Source organism: Geotrypetes seraphini, chromosome 3 (genome assembly GCF_902459505.1).
Source record: "Geotrypetes seraphini chromosome 3, aGeoSer1.1, whole genome shotgun sequence".
Classification (NCBI taxonomy): Eukaryota; Metazoa; Chordata; class Amphibia; order Gymnophiona; family Dermophiidae; genus Geotrypetes; species Geotrypetes seraphini.
The window spans coordinates 112,451,012-112,467,727 of record NC_047086.1 but is presented as its reverse complement, the minus strand read 5'-3'; the positions used below and the strand labels follow the sequence as shown (position 1 = coordinate 112,467,727).

At 43.8% G+C, this 16,716-nt stretch overlaps 1 protein-coding gene across 1 annotated transcript in view; it reads right to left on the bottom strand.

The window, feature by feature from the left end:
- ADGRF1 (adhesion G protein-coupled receptor F1) overlaps positions 1 to 16,716 on the bottom strand; it is a 125,499-nt gene that overhangs the window by 70,491 nt on the left and 38,292 nt on the right. Inside the window, exons 2-3 of the mRNA XM_033938361.1 lie at positions 13,228 to 13,346; positions 1,207 to 1,273 (exon numbers count right to left, since the gene is read on the bottom strand). Of these exons, the coding sequence (XP_033794252.1) occupies positions 1,207 to 1,273; positions 13,228 to 13,323 (163 nt within the window). The 5' untranslated portion in view covers positions 13,324 to 13,346. The remainder of the gene's footprint in view (positions 1 to 1,206; positions 1,274 to 13,227; positions 13,347 to 16,716) is intronic.

Here is a 16,716-nt window from a genome sequence, read left to right as displayed (position 1 = left end):
AAAACATACTATATTTCACACATATATTCACTCAGATACACATATAACCTCACTCATTCCCCATAAACTCCATGTCCTTCATATATAACCCTACTAGGGCTGCACTGAATATTTGTATTTGATTAGATTCGGTCCCAAATACATTAATCATATTCAGCCAGTTATTTAAATTTGAAGATGAATAATCTGGGGCTCTACTGTGCTAAATAATATTATGTTAACCCTCAATGCCCATTATTTGTATTCAGCTGAATAATATTTTTCATATATACTATTTGGTACCACCCCCTCCCTTCCCACCTCACATCATGCAAACATACCCCTTCTACAAATCTACATTGAAAAGCATGCCTGGAGACATGCCTCTGCATGCTTTTCCTACTTGCTTCATGTTGCTTCATTTCATTTTCAGCGTGCACTACATAGAAACAGAAGAAACCAAGAAACACTGTGAATTGACGATGTTCCTGAAATGGACTTTATTAAAAGTTTAAAAGTTCACAAGTCAAAGTAAGCAATCTACATAGAAATAAAATAATCCACATAAAAACCTTGAGGACCCAATCCGCCAAAAGCACGGTCCGTGTTTCGACAAGATAGTCTTCTTCAGGGGTCCCTGATAGTCCTAAGGTAGAAGATACGTGGACAAAACAGTCCAAAAGTGCACATGTGTTGAACTCCACAGAGAATGTGCTACACGAACCATGCTTTCGGCGGATTAAGTCCTTAAGGTTTTTATGTGGATTATTTTATTTCTATATGGATTGCTTATTTTGACTTGTGGAACTTTTAAACTTTTAATAAAGTCCATTTCAGGAACATTGTCAATCCACAGTGTTTCTTGGTTTCTTCTGAATTTTCTTCTCTGTAGATATCTCAGGGTCATTTGTTTGTTATGGCTACATAGAAACGGTGCATGTTAACCCCTGCCCCCCCTAAAAAACAAAATAAAATTAACAAAACCCCGAAAATGAAATAAAATCCCAGAAAAGCCCACCAAAATGAAAAATATTGGTGTGTGCATGACTTTATAATGTCAGAATATGTGCAATTGCTATTACTATGTACAGTATTCTTCGCTCAACTGAAAGATATGTAGGTTTGCTGCTAAAGGACACTGTAAAGGTCTTTTTCTCTGTGACACAAAAGCATTAAAGAACACTGGACATAACCTCTAGAAATCTAATATGTTAAGTTTTACGGTACCTTTATATTTATCTTGTATCATTGCATAAAAGTTGTGGCTTCTTTTTCTCTCAAGCACCTGGCTGTCCTGAAAACATTCAAATACAATGTCAGATTATAACGAAAGGTGTTTTAAATCACGCTGTAGAGGTGCAGTTTTAATTATAATAAAATTATGCTTAGGTAATCAAATAGCTGACTTGGCCAATTCTTTCAGTTTTGTAATTGTAGGGATCCCCCAACAGATCTGTTTAAGGGTCTTAATCTGGTACTGCACAAGCAATAAAGATATAGCAGAATTAGAAAAGATACAGAGAAGGGTGACAAAAATGATGAAAGTGACGGGATGATTTCCCTATGAGGAAAGGCTAAAGTGGCTTGGCCTCTTCAGCTTGGAGAAGAGATGGCTCAGGGGAGATATGATAGAGGTCTATAAAATACTGAATGATGTGGACCGGGTAGATGCGAGTCACTTGTTTACTCTTTCCAAAAATTTTCGGACCAGAACGCATGTAATGAAGCAACTAAGTAGCAGATTTAAAACAAATAGGTAAAAACATTTCTTCATTTAATGTGTAATTAAACTCTGGAATTTGTTACCAGAAAATTTGGTGAAATCAGTTAGCTTAGCAGGGTTTAAAAAGGTTTGGATAACTTCTTAAATGAGAAGTCCATAAGCCACTATTAAGAAGGATGTAGGGAAATCCCCTGCTGTAAAATATATTTTACTCAGTGGGATCTGGCCAGGTATTTGTGACCTGAGTTGGCTACTATTGGGAACAGGATACTGGACTTGAACTTGTGGCCTGTCCCAGTATGGCAGCTCTTAATAAGATGCTGTATCCCCTGAGTGAGTGGAAGAATTATCTTCAAGGCCCTCACTCTGACAGATCTCCTTCAAATTTGGTTAATGTGCCTTGACTCCATTTGTATGGATGCTCCCAGAAATAAGTCCACACCATACACAGTTAAGTAACTAACTCCAAATTTAATAGTAACCTAATGGGGGTTAAACTTTAAAAACAGTCTTTAATTATGATGAATAATTGCAAAGGGAACACCTGAAGTAGTGATAATTTCTCCTTTAGATTTATGGGAGTATATACAATAGCTTAACTCTCTTCCAGTCTTGGCAAGATGACTTACCGTATTTTCACGCAAATAACACGCACCCGTATAAAACGCGCACACGTGTATAGCGCGCAGAAATCACGATGATAAGCACAAAAACTTTGGTATAACGCGCTCACGATTATACCGCGCATGCTGCCCGACTCTCTGTTCACCCCCCCCTGACTTCCATGCACTGCCCTGACTTTCCGTGCGCTGTCCCGACTCTCCGTTCACCCCCCCTGACTTCCGTGCACTGCCCTGACTTTCCGTGCGCTGTCCCGACTCTCCGTTCACCCCCCCTGACTTCCGTGCACTGCCCCGCCTCTCCGTGCGCTGTCCCGACTCTCCGTTCACCCCCCCTGACTTCCATGCACTGCCCTGACTTTCCGTGCGCTGTCCCGACTCTCCGTTCACCCCCCCTGACTTCCGTGCACTGCCCTGACTTTCCGTGCGCTGTCCCGACTCTCCGTTCACCCCCCTGACTTCCGTGCACTGCCCCGCCTCTCCGTGCGCTGTCCCGACTCTCCGTTCACCCCCCCCCGACGTCCGATTCATCCCCCCCCCGGCAGGACCATTCGCACCCCCACCCCGAAGGACCGCCGACTCCCCGACAATATCGGGCCAGGAGGGAGCCCAAACCCTCCTGGCCACGGCGACCCCCTACCCCCACCCCGCACTACATTACGGGCAGGAGGGATCCCAGGCCCTCCTGCCCTCGACGCAAACCCCCCTCCCCCCCAACGACCGCCCCCCCCAAGAACCTCCGACCGCTCCCCCAGCCGACCCGCGACCCCCCCTGGCGACCCCCACGACCCCCCCACCCCCCTTCCCCGTACCTTTGGTAGTTGGGCCAGAAGGGAGCCCAAACCCTCCTGGCCACGGCGACCCCCTACCCCCCCCCCGCACTACATTACGGGCAGGAGGGATCCCAGGCCCTCCTGCCCTCGACGCAAACCCCCCCCCCCCCCAACGACCGCCCCCCCCCAGAACCTCCGACCGCTCCCCCAGCCGACCCGCGACCCCCCTGGCGACCCCCATGACCCCCCCACCCCCCTTCCCCGTACCTTTGGTAGTTGGCCGGACAGACGGGAGCCAAACCCGCCTGTCCGGCAGGCAGCCAACGAAGGAATGAGGCCGGATTGGCCCATCCGTCCTAAAGCTCCGCCTACTGGTGGGGCCTAAGGCGCGTGGGCCAATCAGAATAGGCCCTGGAGCCTTAGGTCCCACCTGGGGGCGCGGCCTGAGGCACATGGGCCCAACCCGACCATGTGCCTCAGGCCGCGCCCCCAGGTGGGACCTAAGGCTCCAGGGCCTATTCTGATTGGCCCACGCGCCTTAGGCCCCACCAGTAGGCGGAGCTTTAGGACGGATGGGCCAATCCGGCCTCATTCCTTCGTTGGCTGCCTGCCGGACAGGCGGGTTTGGCTCCCGTCTGTCCGGCCAACTTCCAAAGGTACGGGGAAGGGGGGTGGGGGGGTCGTGGGGGTCGGCCAGGGGGGTCGCGGGTCGGCTGGGGGGGCGGTCGGAGGTTCTTGGGGGGGGGACGGTCGTTGGGGGGGAGGGGGGTTTGCGTCGAGGGCAGGAGGGCCTGGGATCCCTCCTGCCCGTAATGTAGTGCGGGGTGGGGTTAGGGGGTCGCCGTGGCCAGGAGGGTTTGGGCTCCCTTCTGGCCCGATATTGTCGGGAAGTCGGCGGTCCTTCGGGGTGGGGGTGCGAGTGGTCCTGCCGGGGGGGGGGGATGTATCGGACGTCGGGGAGTCGGCCGGGCAAGAGGGCTTGGGCTCCCTCTTGCTCCGATCGTGGATGCGGGTGCGGGTGGGAGCGCGTGCGAGTGGTCGTTCGGGGTGGGGGTGCGAGTGGTCCTGCTGGGGGGGTGAATCGGGCGTCGGGCGGGGTGGGAACTATGTTTGAAAACTTTCGTATACCGCGCTCACGCATATAACGCGCGAGGGGTATGCGCGGTAGGTAAAAACGCGTATAACGCGCGCGTTATATGCGTGAAAATACGGTAATCCTCCCTTGCACTCCTCTTACTCACTCCTTTTTACACTCTACAGATAAGTTCCTGGTACCCAAGCTGTGTTAAATGGAATAGGATTCCTTTCCCTTAAGGGTTGCAGGAGTATCTCCTAGGGATCGGCTCTAATACTCCTTCCTCTCTGCAGTTTAGGAATGAAGGGATCTTCAAGCACCCTTCCCAGTGTTTTTTTTCCCTCCTTAAGAGTTCAGAGACCCCCCTTCCCCCAGCTTGTGATTGGCCAGCATTCCAGCCAGCTTGGTGAAAATGGAACCCTTTCAACATGGCCGCTTTCACACTGTACCTGGGGTAATACTGAGATGGGAGTGAGAGCCAAGTCAGAGCGTCCAGGCTAGCTAATAAAAGAATGTAGCCTATTGTTTCTCTTATTTCTCCAAGGAACAGAGCATATCTCTTTTCCAGGCCCTCCTACCTATGTGTGATGGACAAAGTAGGTTTACAACTCAAGTCAATCTTCTAGCAATCAAGGTTATGGAAAAAGATAGCTTTTCCCTCCAAAACCAAGAGTCTCAACAGACACTTTCCCAGTCCCTTCCAGGCAAAATTATTGTATGTAGATTCATGCCGATTATTTGACACAGAATTCCCTGCAACACCTGGAATGTGCAGAGAGAGGAGCCAACACCAGCATCAGGCTTCAGTGACACCCAGGTCACACAGTTCTGCTTCACACAGTGAGGTAGCTCCAGTATGAAATGATTTTTCCATTCTCAACTGTCTGGGCTAGCATTAGAGGATGTAAATGGTGCAGGGGTAACTTCTTAGCTTCTTTGTATTTTTATTCTGTTTCGTTTTAGAAAGAAATATTTTATGCAATAAAAGGATTTTCTCTAGTGTCCATTCACTAAAATCAGGGGTAGGTAATTCCAGTCCTCGAGAGCCGGAGCCAGGTCAGGTTTCTAGGATAGGCATAATAAATATGCATGAGATAGATTTGCATCTCAAGGAGGCAGTGCTTGCAAATCCGTCTCATAGATATCCATTGTAGATATCCTGAAAACCTGACCTGGCTCTGGCTCTCGAGGACCGGAATTGCCTACCCCTGACTAAAATCATATTTCATTCCACTGTCGGGCATAGCCATTATTCCTTCCCTTTTATCTAATCTGTTACTTTTCTCTTCATTCTTTTGCCTTGTTTTAATCCCTTCATCTCCTATGCTTCTCTGCTCCACCTTATGTTTTGCTGCCCTTCTTTTATTCTCCCTTTTCCTCTCCTCTACAACTTTGCTCTCAATGCAAGGAGCTTTTATTGATAAGCTACTGATTCCGTACACTCCAGCCAGAATTCTTAGATCTTCTCAAAATCTGCTTTTTGTTCCCTCCCTCAAAACTTTTCATGTGTGACGTACCACATCATTTGCCGTCACAGCACCCCAAATCTGGAACTCCCTGCCCTCCTATCTAAGGGAAGAACCAAATATTGATAAATTTAAAGGAGCATTAAAAAGCTTCCTCTACAGAGATGCTTTTAATCCATAATCCAGGACTCTATTACAATCTATGAACAGGCAGCTCTCAACTAACTTTTCTCTACTCTTTTGTGTTATCCTTAGATGTCTTCTTTTCTAAAAATTATTGTATTTCACACTATCCTCTTGTTTTCTGTTTGTCAGTAGGTCTTGTTTTGTGTTTTTGGTTCATGTTATTTATTTTAATTTTGATCCCCTCAATTTAATTGTATTGTATATCGCCTATAATGTTAATAGGCGAGTAATCAAATTCTTAATAAACCTTGAAATCAATTGAAATTAAGAAGTCTTCAAATGTAATGCAATTTAGAAACGTATAAAAGTTATCGCACTCCTTTACAAAGCCACGCTAGCATTTTTTGGAATTCTAGGAGCGTTGGAGCTGTTACAGTGGCAGCCAGCGCTAAAAACACTAGTGTGGCTTTATAAAGGAGGGGGAATACTACCAGATCTCTCCAAAAGCTTAAGTTATCTTTCCCCTCGTTAAAAGGTGTTATCTATATTGGAAACTTAGGGAAATCTCTTTACTTTAAAATTACTGAGCTTTGGAATAATTTCCTGTCCAGCTGCGTAACTTGGGCTCTTTCCAATTATTTTGAAAACATCTGAAAACTGAAAAATGTAAATTTCGCTGCTCTCTATATAATCACTAATTCTCATATTTTCCTTTCTTTAAATTTTTTGTAAACCGTGCCGAGTTGTATCTTTATAGAGAAGATGCTGTATATATGCATGGAGGGGCATAATCAAAAGGAATGTCTAAGTCCGTTTTCATCTAAGTCGCAAGTCGTCCAAAGTAAAAAAACAGCTTAGGACACATTTTCAAAAAATACGTCCAAATTTTTTTTCATTTTGAAAATCGTCTAAGTATACGTCCTGCCGATCTGATCGTCCAAGCCACTAAATTGTCCATCTTTATACCACATTTTCAACCAACTTTTCATCCAAGTCAAAAATGCCTAGAACAAGCCCTGTTGGATGTGGAAGAGGTCTGCAAAGTGATGGACTGAACACCCAGACATGGCACCTAAATAGTGGGGTACCTTACAGGGCACTGCTGTGAAAAGGGTGCTATGTCATCATCTCACTACAGCTCCCTTATAGGTCATGGTGAGCCCCCCCAAAACCACCTCCAGAATCTACCAGACCCACTTATCTACCACCCCAATAGCCACTAATATGCCAGTACAAAAGGGTTTTGGGGGTGTATAGGGGAGGTCACATATTTCAATATCAATGCAGTATTTACAGAGGCTTATGGGCATGGGTCTTCCTCTGTTGGTGTGTGGCTTATGGTCATGGGTCCTTCTCTCCAAGGGTCCCTAACCTACTCCCAAGACGGCTTAAGATGCCTCTGTGCAGCACAACTAGGTTTTCCTATGCCAGGCTGGTTTGTTTTTTTTTTTTTGGGGGGGGTTAAAGTTTCTGTACATATAGTAAGTACAAGAAAAAGTGTACATTTTAATATGTTTTAATTGAATGTGGAATATTTGTTTGACACGTTCAGAGCTCTTTGGAAAAAATGGGATAGAAAACGAATGAAATAATAGTTATTATGAATATTGTTATGTAACCCGCTCAGAACTGTGGATGTAGTGGTCTATAAAATTTTAAAATAAATAAATAAAATAAACAAACTTTACTTTTACTCCTCCAATCTCCTCTTATCCTTTCTTCCTTCCTCTCCTATTTCCCTCTCAGATTCATTAAACAGCTGAATTTGAAAAAAAAAAAATCCCTGCCCCTATCTCCAAACTTTGTCCTATTAGACTTCTAAAAAAAAAAAAAAGAGACATCCCCAACAAAGCCCCCAGATCCCCACCTTCCTTTGTTCTTTGACCTCTGACCATACTCCCCCCCCCCTCCCTTTATCCATTGGAAGCCTTTAGGTCCCCACCAATTTGTCCTGATATGGTTGTGCTGAGATCCAAGATATATCCCTGGTTGACCAAAGGTTCCCTTTTGACCATCACAGGCACCCATTAATGTGCCTTAGAAAAGAGAGATTCCTTAATGAGGTACAGGAGCTGCAATGACTTGCCAAGGGTCACAGAGAGAGTCAGTCAGTAGCACAGCAAAGATTCAGTCCTGTGAATTTACGTATCCCATCCTCCTCATTAACCACAAGAATCTGCCTCTTCTCTTTCACTACCCCCCCCCCCCCCCATCCCTCTCAGTTGCTTTTAGTACTCAGCCAAGTACAGTATTTCAAGTGAAAATTTATCAGCATAGTTAAAACTTCCATAATGGACCTGGCAAGGTTGCAGGAGATGAAAACACAAAACAAAATGCTGAAACATAATCTAATCTAAGGCTTGGCTTTGTATATCGAGTCATCATTCTAAGAAAGCTCGACTCGGTTTACAATAGTTAACTTAACAAATAAAAACCATAAAAAATAAAAGCTAAGTTTGCTTCAGAAAGAGAATGTTTCTGAGCACGCATATCTTTCCTTTCTCATAAAAGAGGAACAAAAGCATGATCTTGTAAGGAACTGCTATTTATAAATCATTTTTACAAAGCTAATTGTAAAGAACTAACCATTGTGCTAGACTTTCCAAGCTTGTTTCTTTTTTACCTATGATAGCCAAGGATGCACCATAAAAAGTCTAGCATAATATTTACAAGTTTACTTTAATTGGTTTAAAAGTTTTATCTATTTTGGAGTCAATTTTCAACCATTACAGTGATAGTCACCATATTAAAGGCCACTGTACTTATGTTACTCCTATGACCACGATGGCAAATAGCGCATGCGCCCTCACATTAGCGTTCATTATGTAAACATCATCCTTATTTTAGTACCTGTAAGTGATGAAATATGAATGGAGTCCCTGAAACAGCTGTTGAGCTGAACTCTTTCCTAGAGCCAGTGGTTAGTTCAAATCTAGCATTCTCAGGGGATCGTGCAATGGGACTACATTGGTCACAAGTGAAAAAAAGATTTTGCTACAAGATAGCTTGTGTGATTCAGTTCTTTACCTGCCGCCATTTCCTATGTTATGTTTATGTTACAAGACTGTCTATGGAGAGAACACACCCAGTGGCGTAGCGGGGGTGCGGGTGCCCAGGGTGGAGGGTGATGGTGTCCCTCCCCTGCCCTTTTCACTGTCCCCTGTTCCTTTCCCGTACTCCCTGCTGCGCACACACCTTTTCCCTACCCCACACCTCTTTTAACTGCCCCGGCGTGAGCAGCATTACCAACTTGCTGCCCACGTTGGCTCTCCCCTCTGACATCACGTCCTAGGCGCGAGCCCTGGAAGTGATATCAGAGGGAGAGCCGAGGATGGCGTGAGGAGCAGGTTGGAGTTGCTGCTTGCACCAGCAAAAAGATAGAGGTACTGTGGGGGTGGGGGTGGCATGAAGGTGTACGCATGGTGGGAGGGAGAAGTGGGGAGGAGCAGGGGTGCGGAGAGGAGGAGGAGTGCTGACGCCCTCACCATGAAGGTGCCTGTGGCGAAACGCCCCACGCCTCCCCTTACTGCATCACTATCTTCACCTTGATCAACTCGAGGTCTACACAGCACTTCAAGATACCATTCCCATGGTCTCAGCAAGTGTGCCGGAAAAAGATATTTGACTCCACATTTGAGTTTCTACTGTGTTTCTCCGAAAATAAGACCTACATCGAAAATAAGCCCTAGTCGCTGGCAGCAGCACTTCCCCCCCTGCACGCCCCCATCCCCCTGCTGACCCTTCCATCTCTCCCTCCTATCCGAACCCCGACCACGAGCCGAAATACCTGGAAACAAACGGTAGCGTTGGCAGCATAGGCTGAATCGTGGCCTGCCCTTCTCACGTCCGGGCGTTCCTCTGCCACATCACTAATGATGTCATCAGCAATGCAGCACAGAAGGGTAGGTCGCGATTCAGCCTGTGCTGCCGACGCTGACGTTTGTTTCCAGGTATTTAAGCTTGCAGTCGGGTTCGGATGAGAGGGAGAGACGAAAGAGTCAGCGGGGGGGAAGGGGGTGCAGGGTGTGCAGCAGTGGGGGGGGATGGGAGGGATAGAAAAATGCTGCACTGGGGGATGTGAGGAAGGGAGGGATAGATGCATCAAGGGTTCTGCTGCACAAGTGATGGGAGGTTGGAATAGAAAGATACTGCACAAGGGGATGGGTGAGAGGGGAGGAAAGATTCTGTACATGTGGGGGAGAGAAAGGAAATAGGAAGAATTGGAGTGGAGGAGAGGAAGGGAGAGATGATATTGCTTATTTCTAAATCTGAACCATCAATGCTAAAGTCTCTCATCTCTAAATCTTTAGACATTCATGTAAAATCATCTTGCTGGGGGTGGCATTGTGGGATACTAGAAGTTGTATTGCATTGCACCTATTAACATATAATAATTTGCTCTAGCAGTGTCTGTGTATGCCGTCACAGTTGTGCACTGTAATGAATCCAGCCCTGAAACAGTAAAATATTTAATTGAGTATAATGATTCTGGAATTTTGGTATGTGCTGCCTTACATGTTGAATCATTTTAGAGGTATTTTGTAAAAGGCACGTGATCACTTAGAAGCTTTAATAAAATCGACTCCTAGAACCCTCCCTAGTAACATACAAATTTACACTATCTCTTAGGCATGTGCAAATATGTGAATGTATTCCATGCATGTATGTCCATGTTTTACATTATGTTAAGATTTATATTCCGTCATTATCTATATAGTTCATGGTGGATTATAGATTGAATTAAAGAGTTACTGAGAAACAAACTTCCGCTGGGTTTTACTAAACGGCGCTAAAGGTTTTCAGCATAGGCCAGCGAGGCAGATGCTCCGACGCTCATAGGTATTCTATGAGCGTCGGAGCATTTACTTCACCGGCGGGCACTAAAAAACCTCTAGCGCCATTTAATAAAAGGAGTCCTCGGTTAAAACATATGTAACACGAACCCAATCTGATGGCATCAAAGCAGTAATAACAAAAAAACAAAATGATAAAATTTAGCAATGCCTAGGTAATATAAACTTCTGAGAGAAGAATGTTTTTAAATGTTTTCTCAAAATTAGATAATTCCTTTCAAATCTTACAACTGAAAATCATTCCAAATAGAGGGATCCTAACATAGGAATATGCTCCTACATTTTTATTTATTTTTATATTTGTTTTATCTTTACACTTCTTTGGAACCTCCTTCTGAACAAATTTAACAATGACCCACTTTTACAGGGTCTTTAACACATTCAAAGCCAGGGCGGGGGTTTCTACTGTGGGCCAGCAAGATAAATGCTCCAACGCTCATAGGAATTCCATGAGCGTCGGAGCATTTATGTCACGGGCCCACGATAGAAACCTTTACCGCAGATTTGTATAAGCCAGCATCAATATGAAGAGCAAAATGCTTTTGTTACACTGTTATAATACCCAAACTGTAAAGACCTGGCTAGCTATAGGCTCCTTTTACATAGGTGTGGTAACGGTTTCTAATGTAGGTCGGTGAGGTAAATGCTAATAGGAATTCTTTGAGCATTGGAGCATTTACCTTCCTGACCTGTTGTAGAATCCTCTACCGTACCTTTGTAAAAGCCTATGTATATTTATTTCTTTAAATTTCTATTATGCTCTCCCAGAGGAGCTCAGAACGATTTACATGAATTTATTCAGGTACTCAAGCATTTTTCCCTGTCCTGGTAGGCTCACAATCTATCTGAAGTACCCAGGGCAATGGGGGGATTAAGAGACTTGCCCAGGGTCCCAAGGAGCAGGGTGGGTTTGATGTTGAGGCTGTAGCTTTAACCACTGCACCACACTCTCCCCTGCTAATGCAAAATATTAAAAATATATATAGTTTATAAATTGCCTCAACAATTCAATAGCTCGTACAATAAATCTACAGCAAATATGTGGAGTAAAAAGACCTCAGAAATTTTGCTCCATTGAGTACTATAAACATGGATTAATGAGAGAAAGCCAATATGGATTTAGTCAAGGGAAATCTTGCCTCATCAATGTACTGCATTTCTTTGAAGGGGTGAATGAACATGTGAATAAAGGTAAGTCAGTTAATATCGTGTATTTGGATTTTCAAAAGGCATTTGACAAAGTACCTCATGAAAGACTTCTAAGGAAATTAGAAAGTCATACGATAGGAGATAATATCCTATTATGGATTAAGAACTGTTTGAAAGACAGAATATAAAGTAGGTTTAAATGGTCAATATTCTCAGTGGAGAAGGGTAAATAGTGAGATTTCCCAAGGGTCTGTGTTAGGTCTTCTGCTTTTTAACATATTTATCGATTATCTAGAGATGGGAATAACTAATGAGAATTAAATCTATTGATGACACAAAGTTGTTAAATCACAAGAGGATTATCAAAAAGTGGGCATCAAAATGGCAGATGACGCTTAATGTGAGCAAGTGCAAAGTAATGCATGTGGGAAAGAGGAACCCGAACTATAGCTACGTGATGCTGGGTTCTATGTTAGGAGTCACTGCCCAGGAAAAGGATCTAGGAGTCATTGTTATGGATACGTTGAAACACTCAATTCAATGTGCAGTGGCGGCTATGAAAGTAAACAGAATGTTAGGAATTATCAGGAAAGGAATGGAAAACAAAGATGAAAATGGTATAATGCCCTTGTATCACTCTATGGTCCAGCTGCACCTCGAATACTATGTGTAGCTCAAAAAAGATATAGCAAAATTAGAAAAGGTACAGAGAAGGGTGTCGAAAATGATAAAAGGTTTGGGACTACTTCCCTATGAGGAGAGGCTAAAGTGCTAGGGCTCTTCAGCTTGAAGAAGAGAAGGCTCAGAGGTGATATGATAGAAGTCTATAAAATACTGAGTGGAGTGGAAAGGGTAGATGTGGCTTGCTTTTTCACTCTCTTTAAAAATACTAGGACTAGGGGGCATGCAATGAAACTACTAAGTAGTAGATTTAAAACAAACTGGAGAAAATATTTCTTCGCACAACATGTAATTAAACTCTGGAATTCATTGCCAGAGAACATGGTGAAATCAGTAAGCTTAGTGGGGTTTAAAAAGGGTTAGGATAATTTCCTAAAAGAGAAGTCCATAGGCCATTATTGAGATGGCTTGGGGAAATCCACTGCTCATTCCTAGGATAAGCAGCATAAAATCTGTTTCACTACTTGGAATCAAGTTAGGTACTTGGGACCTGGGTTGGCCACTGTTGGAAACAGAATACTGGGCTTGATGGACCTTGCATAGGTTTTCTAAATTTATAAGGAGCATTTCCAATATCCAGCCCAAAGTTCTTCCAACAATTCCCTCTTTAGGAGGCTCCTATCTCATGACCTTCTGGTGTGCCCACTTAAAGAACTGCCTACTTTATGCAGTAGGCCCTGCTTCGTGATCATGGCGATGGCGTGTACTAGCTGACTCCTCAAGGGCAAAAATGCATGAGATGCATCACCTGTTTATCAGCTAGGTAACCAATTTAGCCTCACCTGTGTAATGGAGTCATAGTGCTGGTTTTGTCGGGCCAGAGAGGAGGTTCTCACCAGCAGTAAGGCCAGGCAAGCAAAGATCCCCACGAGTCTCATTCTCTTAGCTTTTCCTTTATACCCTGAAGCATAAATGAGAGAAGGTTAACCACTGCGGGACTTCAGAGCATCTGCTAATGGATTCCTGTAGACAAATGAGAGTTCAGGAGCTAATATACATTTCTGAAGCAACTCTATAACAGGGCTTGGGTAGCGAGTCTATTCTGTAAGAACACGTGCTCTCTTACATGTCCTAGAGATCACTAGTGTACTGAATTGCCACATCAATATGCACAAATTTAGATACACACATTTATGACAGTTCTTTGGATCGCATAAATGTTAAGAGCCTAAATGCAACATTTGCCCACCAGCATCCCTTAACAATTACGTGCTATACCATTTTTGCATATAAGTACAGAATAGTGCTTAGGCGCGCTAATGCCCTTTATGCGCCTTAAGTGAATACTTACCTGTACGGGTAGGTGCTTAAAGTTAAGTGACCTGTTGTAGAATGAGGGGGTTTGAGGGTGTGAAGGCCTCATTTGTAGCCTAGTTCAAGATGATACATAAGGACCTGTTTACTAAAGTGCTAATTAGAATAATCAGATTTTTTATTTTCTCTATACTGTTCTCCCAGGGGAGCTCAGAACAGGTTACATTAATTTAATTCAGGTACTCAAGCATTTTTCCCTGTCTGCCCTGGTGGTCTCAATCTATCTAATGTCCCTGGGGCAATGGGGGGATTAAGTGACTTGCCCAAGGTCACAAGTAGCAGTGTGGGTTTGAGCCCACAACTTCAGGGTGCTGAGGCTGTAGCTTTAACCACTGCACCGCACTCTCCCCTGGGCGCTTTAGTTAGACAGGCTGATGCCATGTGCCGAGCCAACCAAGAATTTGCCCCGTTGGATCCACAGAAAAATAAAAGTCCAAAACAAAAAGCACTGTGGAGTCTGATGCTACTGGTACAGACTTTATTGTATCAAAAAGATAATCCACAACTTTGGAACAGTGAAGATCATCCTCAACTTTAGACAATGAAGAGGAACCAACACGGTCCATATTTCAACCTTAATGTCTTCTTCAGGGGTCTTATGGATATGAATTTATGTGTAAATATGGAAAAGTGAAAATGAAAATGTCCTAGTGATATTGGTGTGGTGAACTAATAGGGCTTTATCTTAGTGAGGGCCAGTGAGAACAAATGTGATTTGGGACTTGATGTGATCAAAGTAGATATGGTAAAAGGATATCTATGTGAATGTGTCTGTGGACGCCAGAAAAGGATATCACAATAAATGTGGCGATAAGTAAGCCGCAAGTATAAGCCACGCAGATGTGGGGTAACAAGTGTCTAGAGCTGAGTGACAAAAAGTGAGGCACAAGGCAGTATTACATGCCCGAAGGATCTCATCAAATTGGGATTAGTGGATGTGATGACCTACACCCTTACAAAGACAAATCATAAAACTAAACCTAGACTCTTTTAGAATTCTATAATATGTGCATAAGTGAAAGCCTTGCTTATGCCCTGAACATGTTCCTCCCCAATGAAAGCACCTCGTATTTGTGCATGTCGTAAGAGTTGCCCAGAGAAGATCCCTGATAGACCCCGAATAAGTACCTGGTGATCTATAGAGAATTACCCCCTATTTGGTTACTTCATTAGGGACCAAAACTTTGGCATTACTTTTTGAATTACAGCTCTAGTTCAAGGCTCCTGCAATTTACATGCATTCTCCTCTGATAAGCTACCCATTTCCCACCCTGTACCACGGCACACAGTTAGTGCATGAATAAAAGCATGCTGAAATGCCAGCACAGTAAAAGCTACGCACTTATGTGCTACAAAGCATGCACTAACTTCTTAGAACACTATGGTAAACAGGTGTCAGTCAATGGCATAGCAAGGGAGGTTAGCATCCGAGGCGGTGGTACCTTGCATCGCCATGCTAAGCGCCCCTCACCCCAACTCTTCCTCTCTGCTTGAACGCCGCCACCCCCTCCCTTCTTTCTGCCACTTGAGCATCCCCCCCAAGCCCCCACATACCTCTTGAAATGTTCACTGGTACGAGCAGCATCTCCCACCTGCTACTCGCACTGGCCAAGGTTCCCTTCTGACATCACGTCCTGGTCCCATGACCAGGAAGTGACATCAGAAGGGAGCCGAGGACAGTGCAAGATACTGCTCACATTGGCAAATGTTTAAGGAGGTACATGGTGGGGCGGAGAGGTGCCTGCATCCCCCGCAAAGATGGCACCCAGGGCGGTCCGCTTCCTCACCCTCCTTACTACACCATTGGTCATAGTGCTGCCCTAGAAAATATAATCAGCTACCCAGAAGTAAATGTTATTTTTTGAACTCATTACTTCAGTTTTTCTTGCCCATTTCAACTTATTAGTTTTGCAGAATATCTGAGTGAAACTTCATAATTGTAAATATACGACTCGATATCCAAAGTGATTTAACCAGTTAGTAGCAGCTCCTGGCTGATTAAATCACCTTTCTGGGGCTAACCACAAATTTTCATCGGCAGTTAATCAGTTAGTGCCGCTGAAAATAACTAGATAGCGTCAATGTTGTAGTTTAAGGAAGAGTTAATTAATCTCGTTAAGAAATGTTTCTGTTTTAGTTTTGATAAATATTCTTAACTCTGTTTTTCTGTTAATAAGTGTTTTTTACTTTGTTATATTGTTTCGAATATATAAAGAATTTTTAAAAACCAAATCTGGCTAGCGCCAAACTGAAAACCAGCTATTTTGAGGATATTCTGGGGGAAGAGTCAGCACTTGGCCAGGCACCTAGGATCTCTTAGTGGATGCTACAGATGGGCGGACTGGATGGGCCATTTTATATATTTATAAAATTTTTTAGCCCGTCCTCTCAAAAGAGCCCAGAACAGGTTACAAGTTTACATACATAATATAGGTTAGCGATGAAATAGTTGGAGGAGGACTTCAGTTAAGGATAAGACATACATATTATGAGTTAGCGATAAGGTAGCTAGAGTAAGGCCTTTAAGTGATGATAAGACATTTTAACAATATGAGTACTTACAGTTCTATTAGCTTTTATCTGTCATCATGTTTCTCTATATCATGTTTTTCTGTATCTAAGTGCTGACATTCAGCACTTAACTGGCCAAGGTCACTGCAAAATAGGACCACATAAAAGTACGCCCATTGCCAGTTCAATGGCAATACTCCATCCCTAGTAGTATTGAAATCCAAGCTAAAAGCCCACTTTTTTGAAAATGCTTTCAACTCTTAACTCCCACTCACTGCTGTCAGATACCTAAATCCACTGTATAATTTCCTCTGCCATAATCTCTCCAACCCTGAGATATCCTGTCTGTTAAATTAGATTGTAAACTCTTTGGAGCAAGGACTGTCTATTGTATGTTAAATATATAGCGCTGTGCCAGTGGTGGTCAGCAAAAAAACACTGAACAC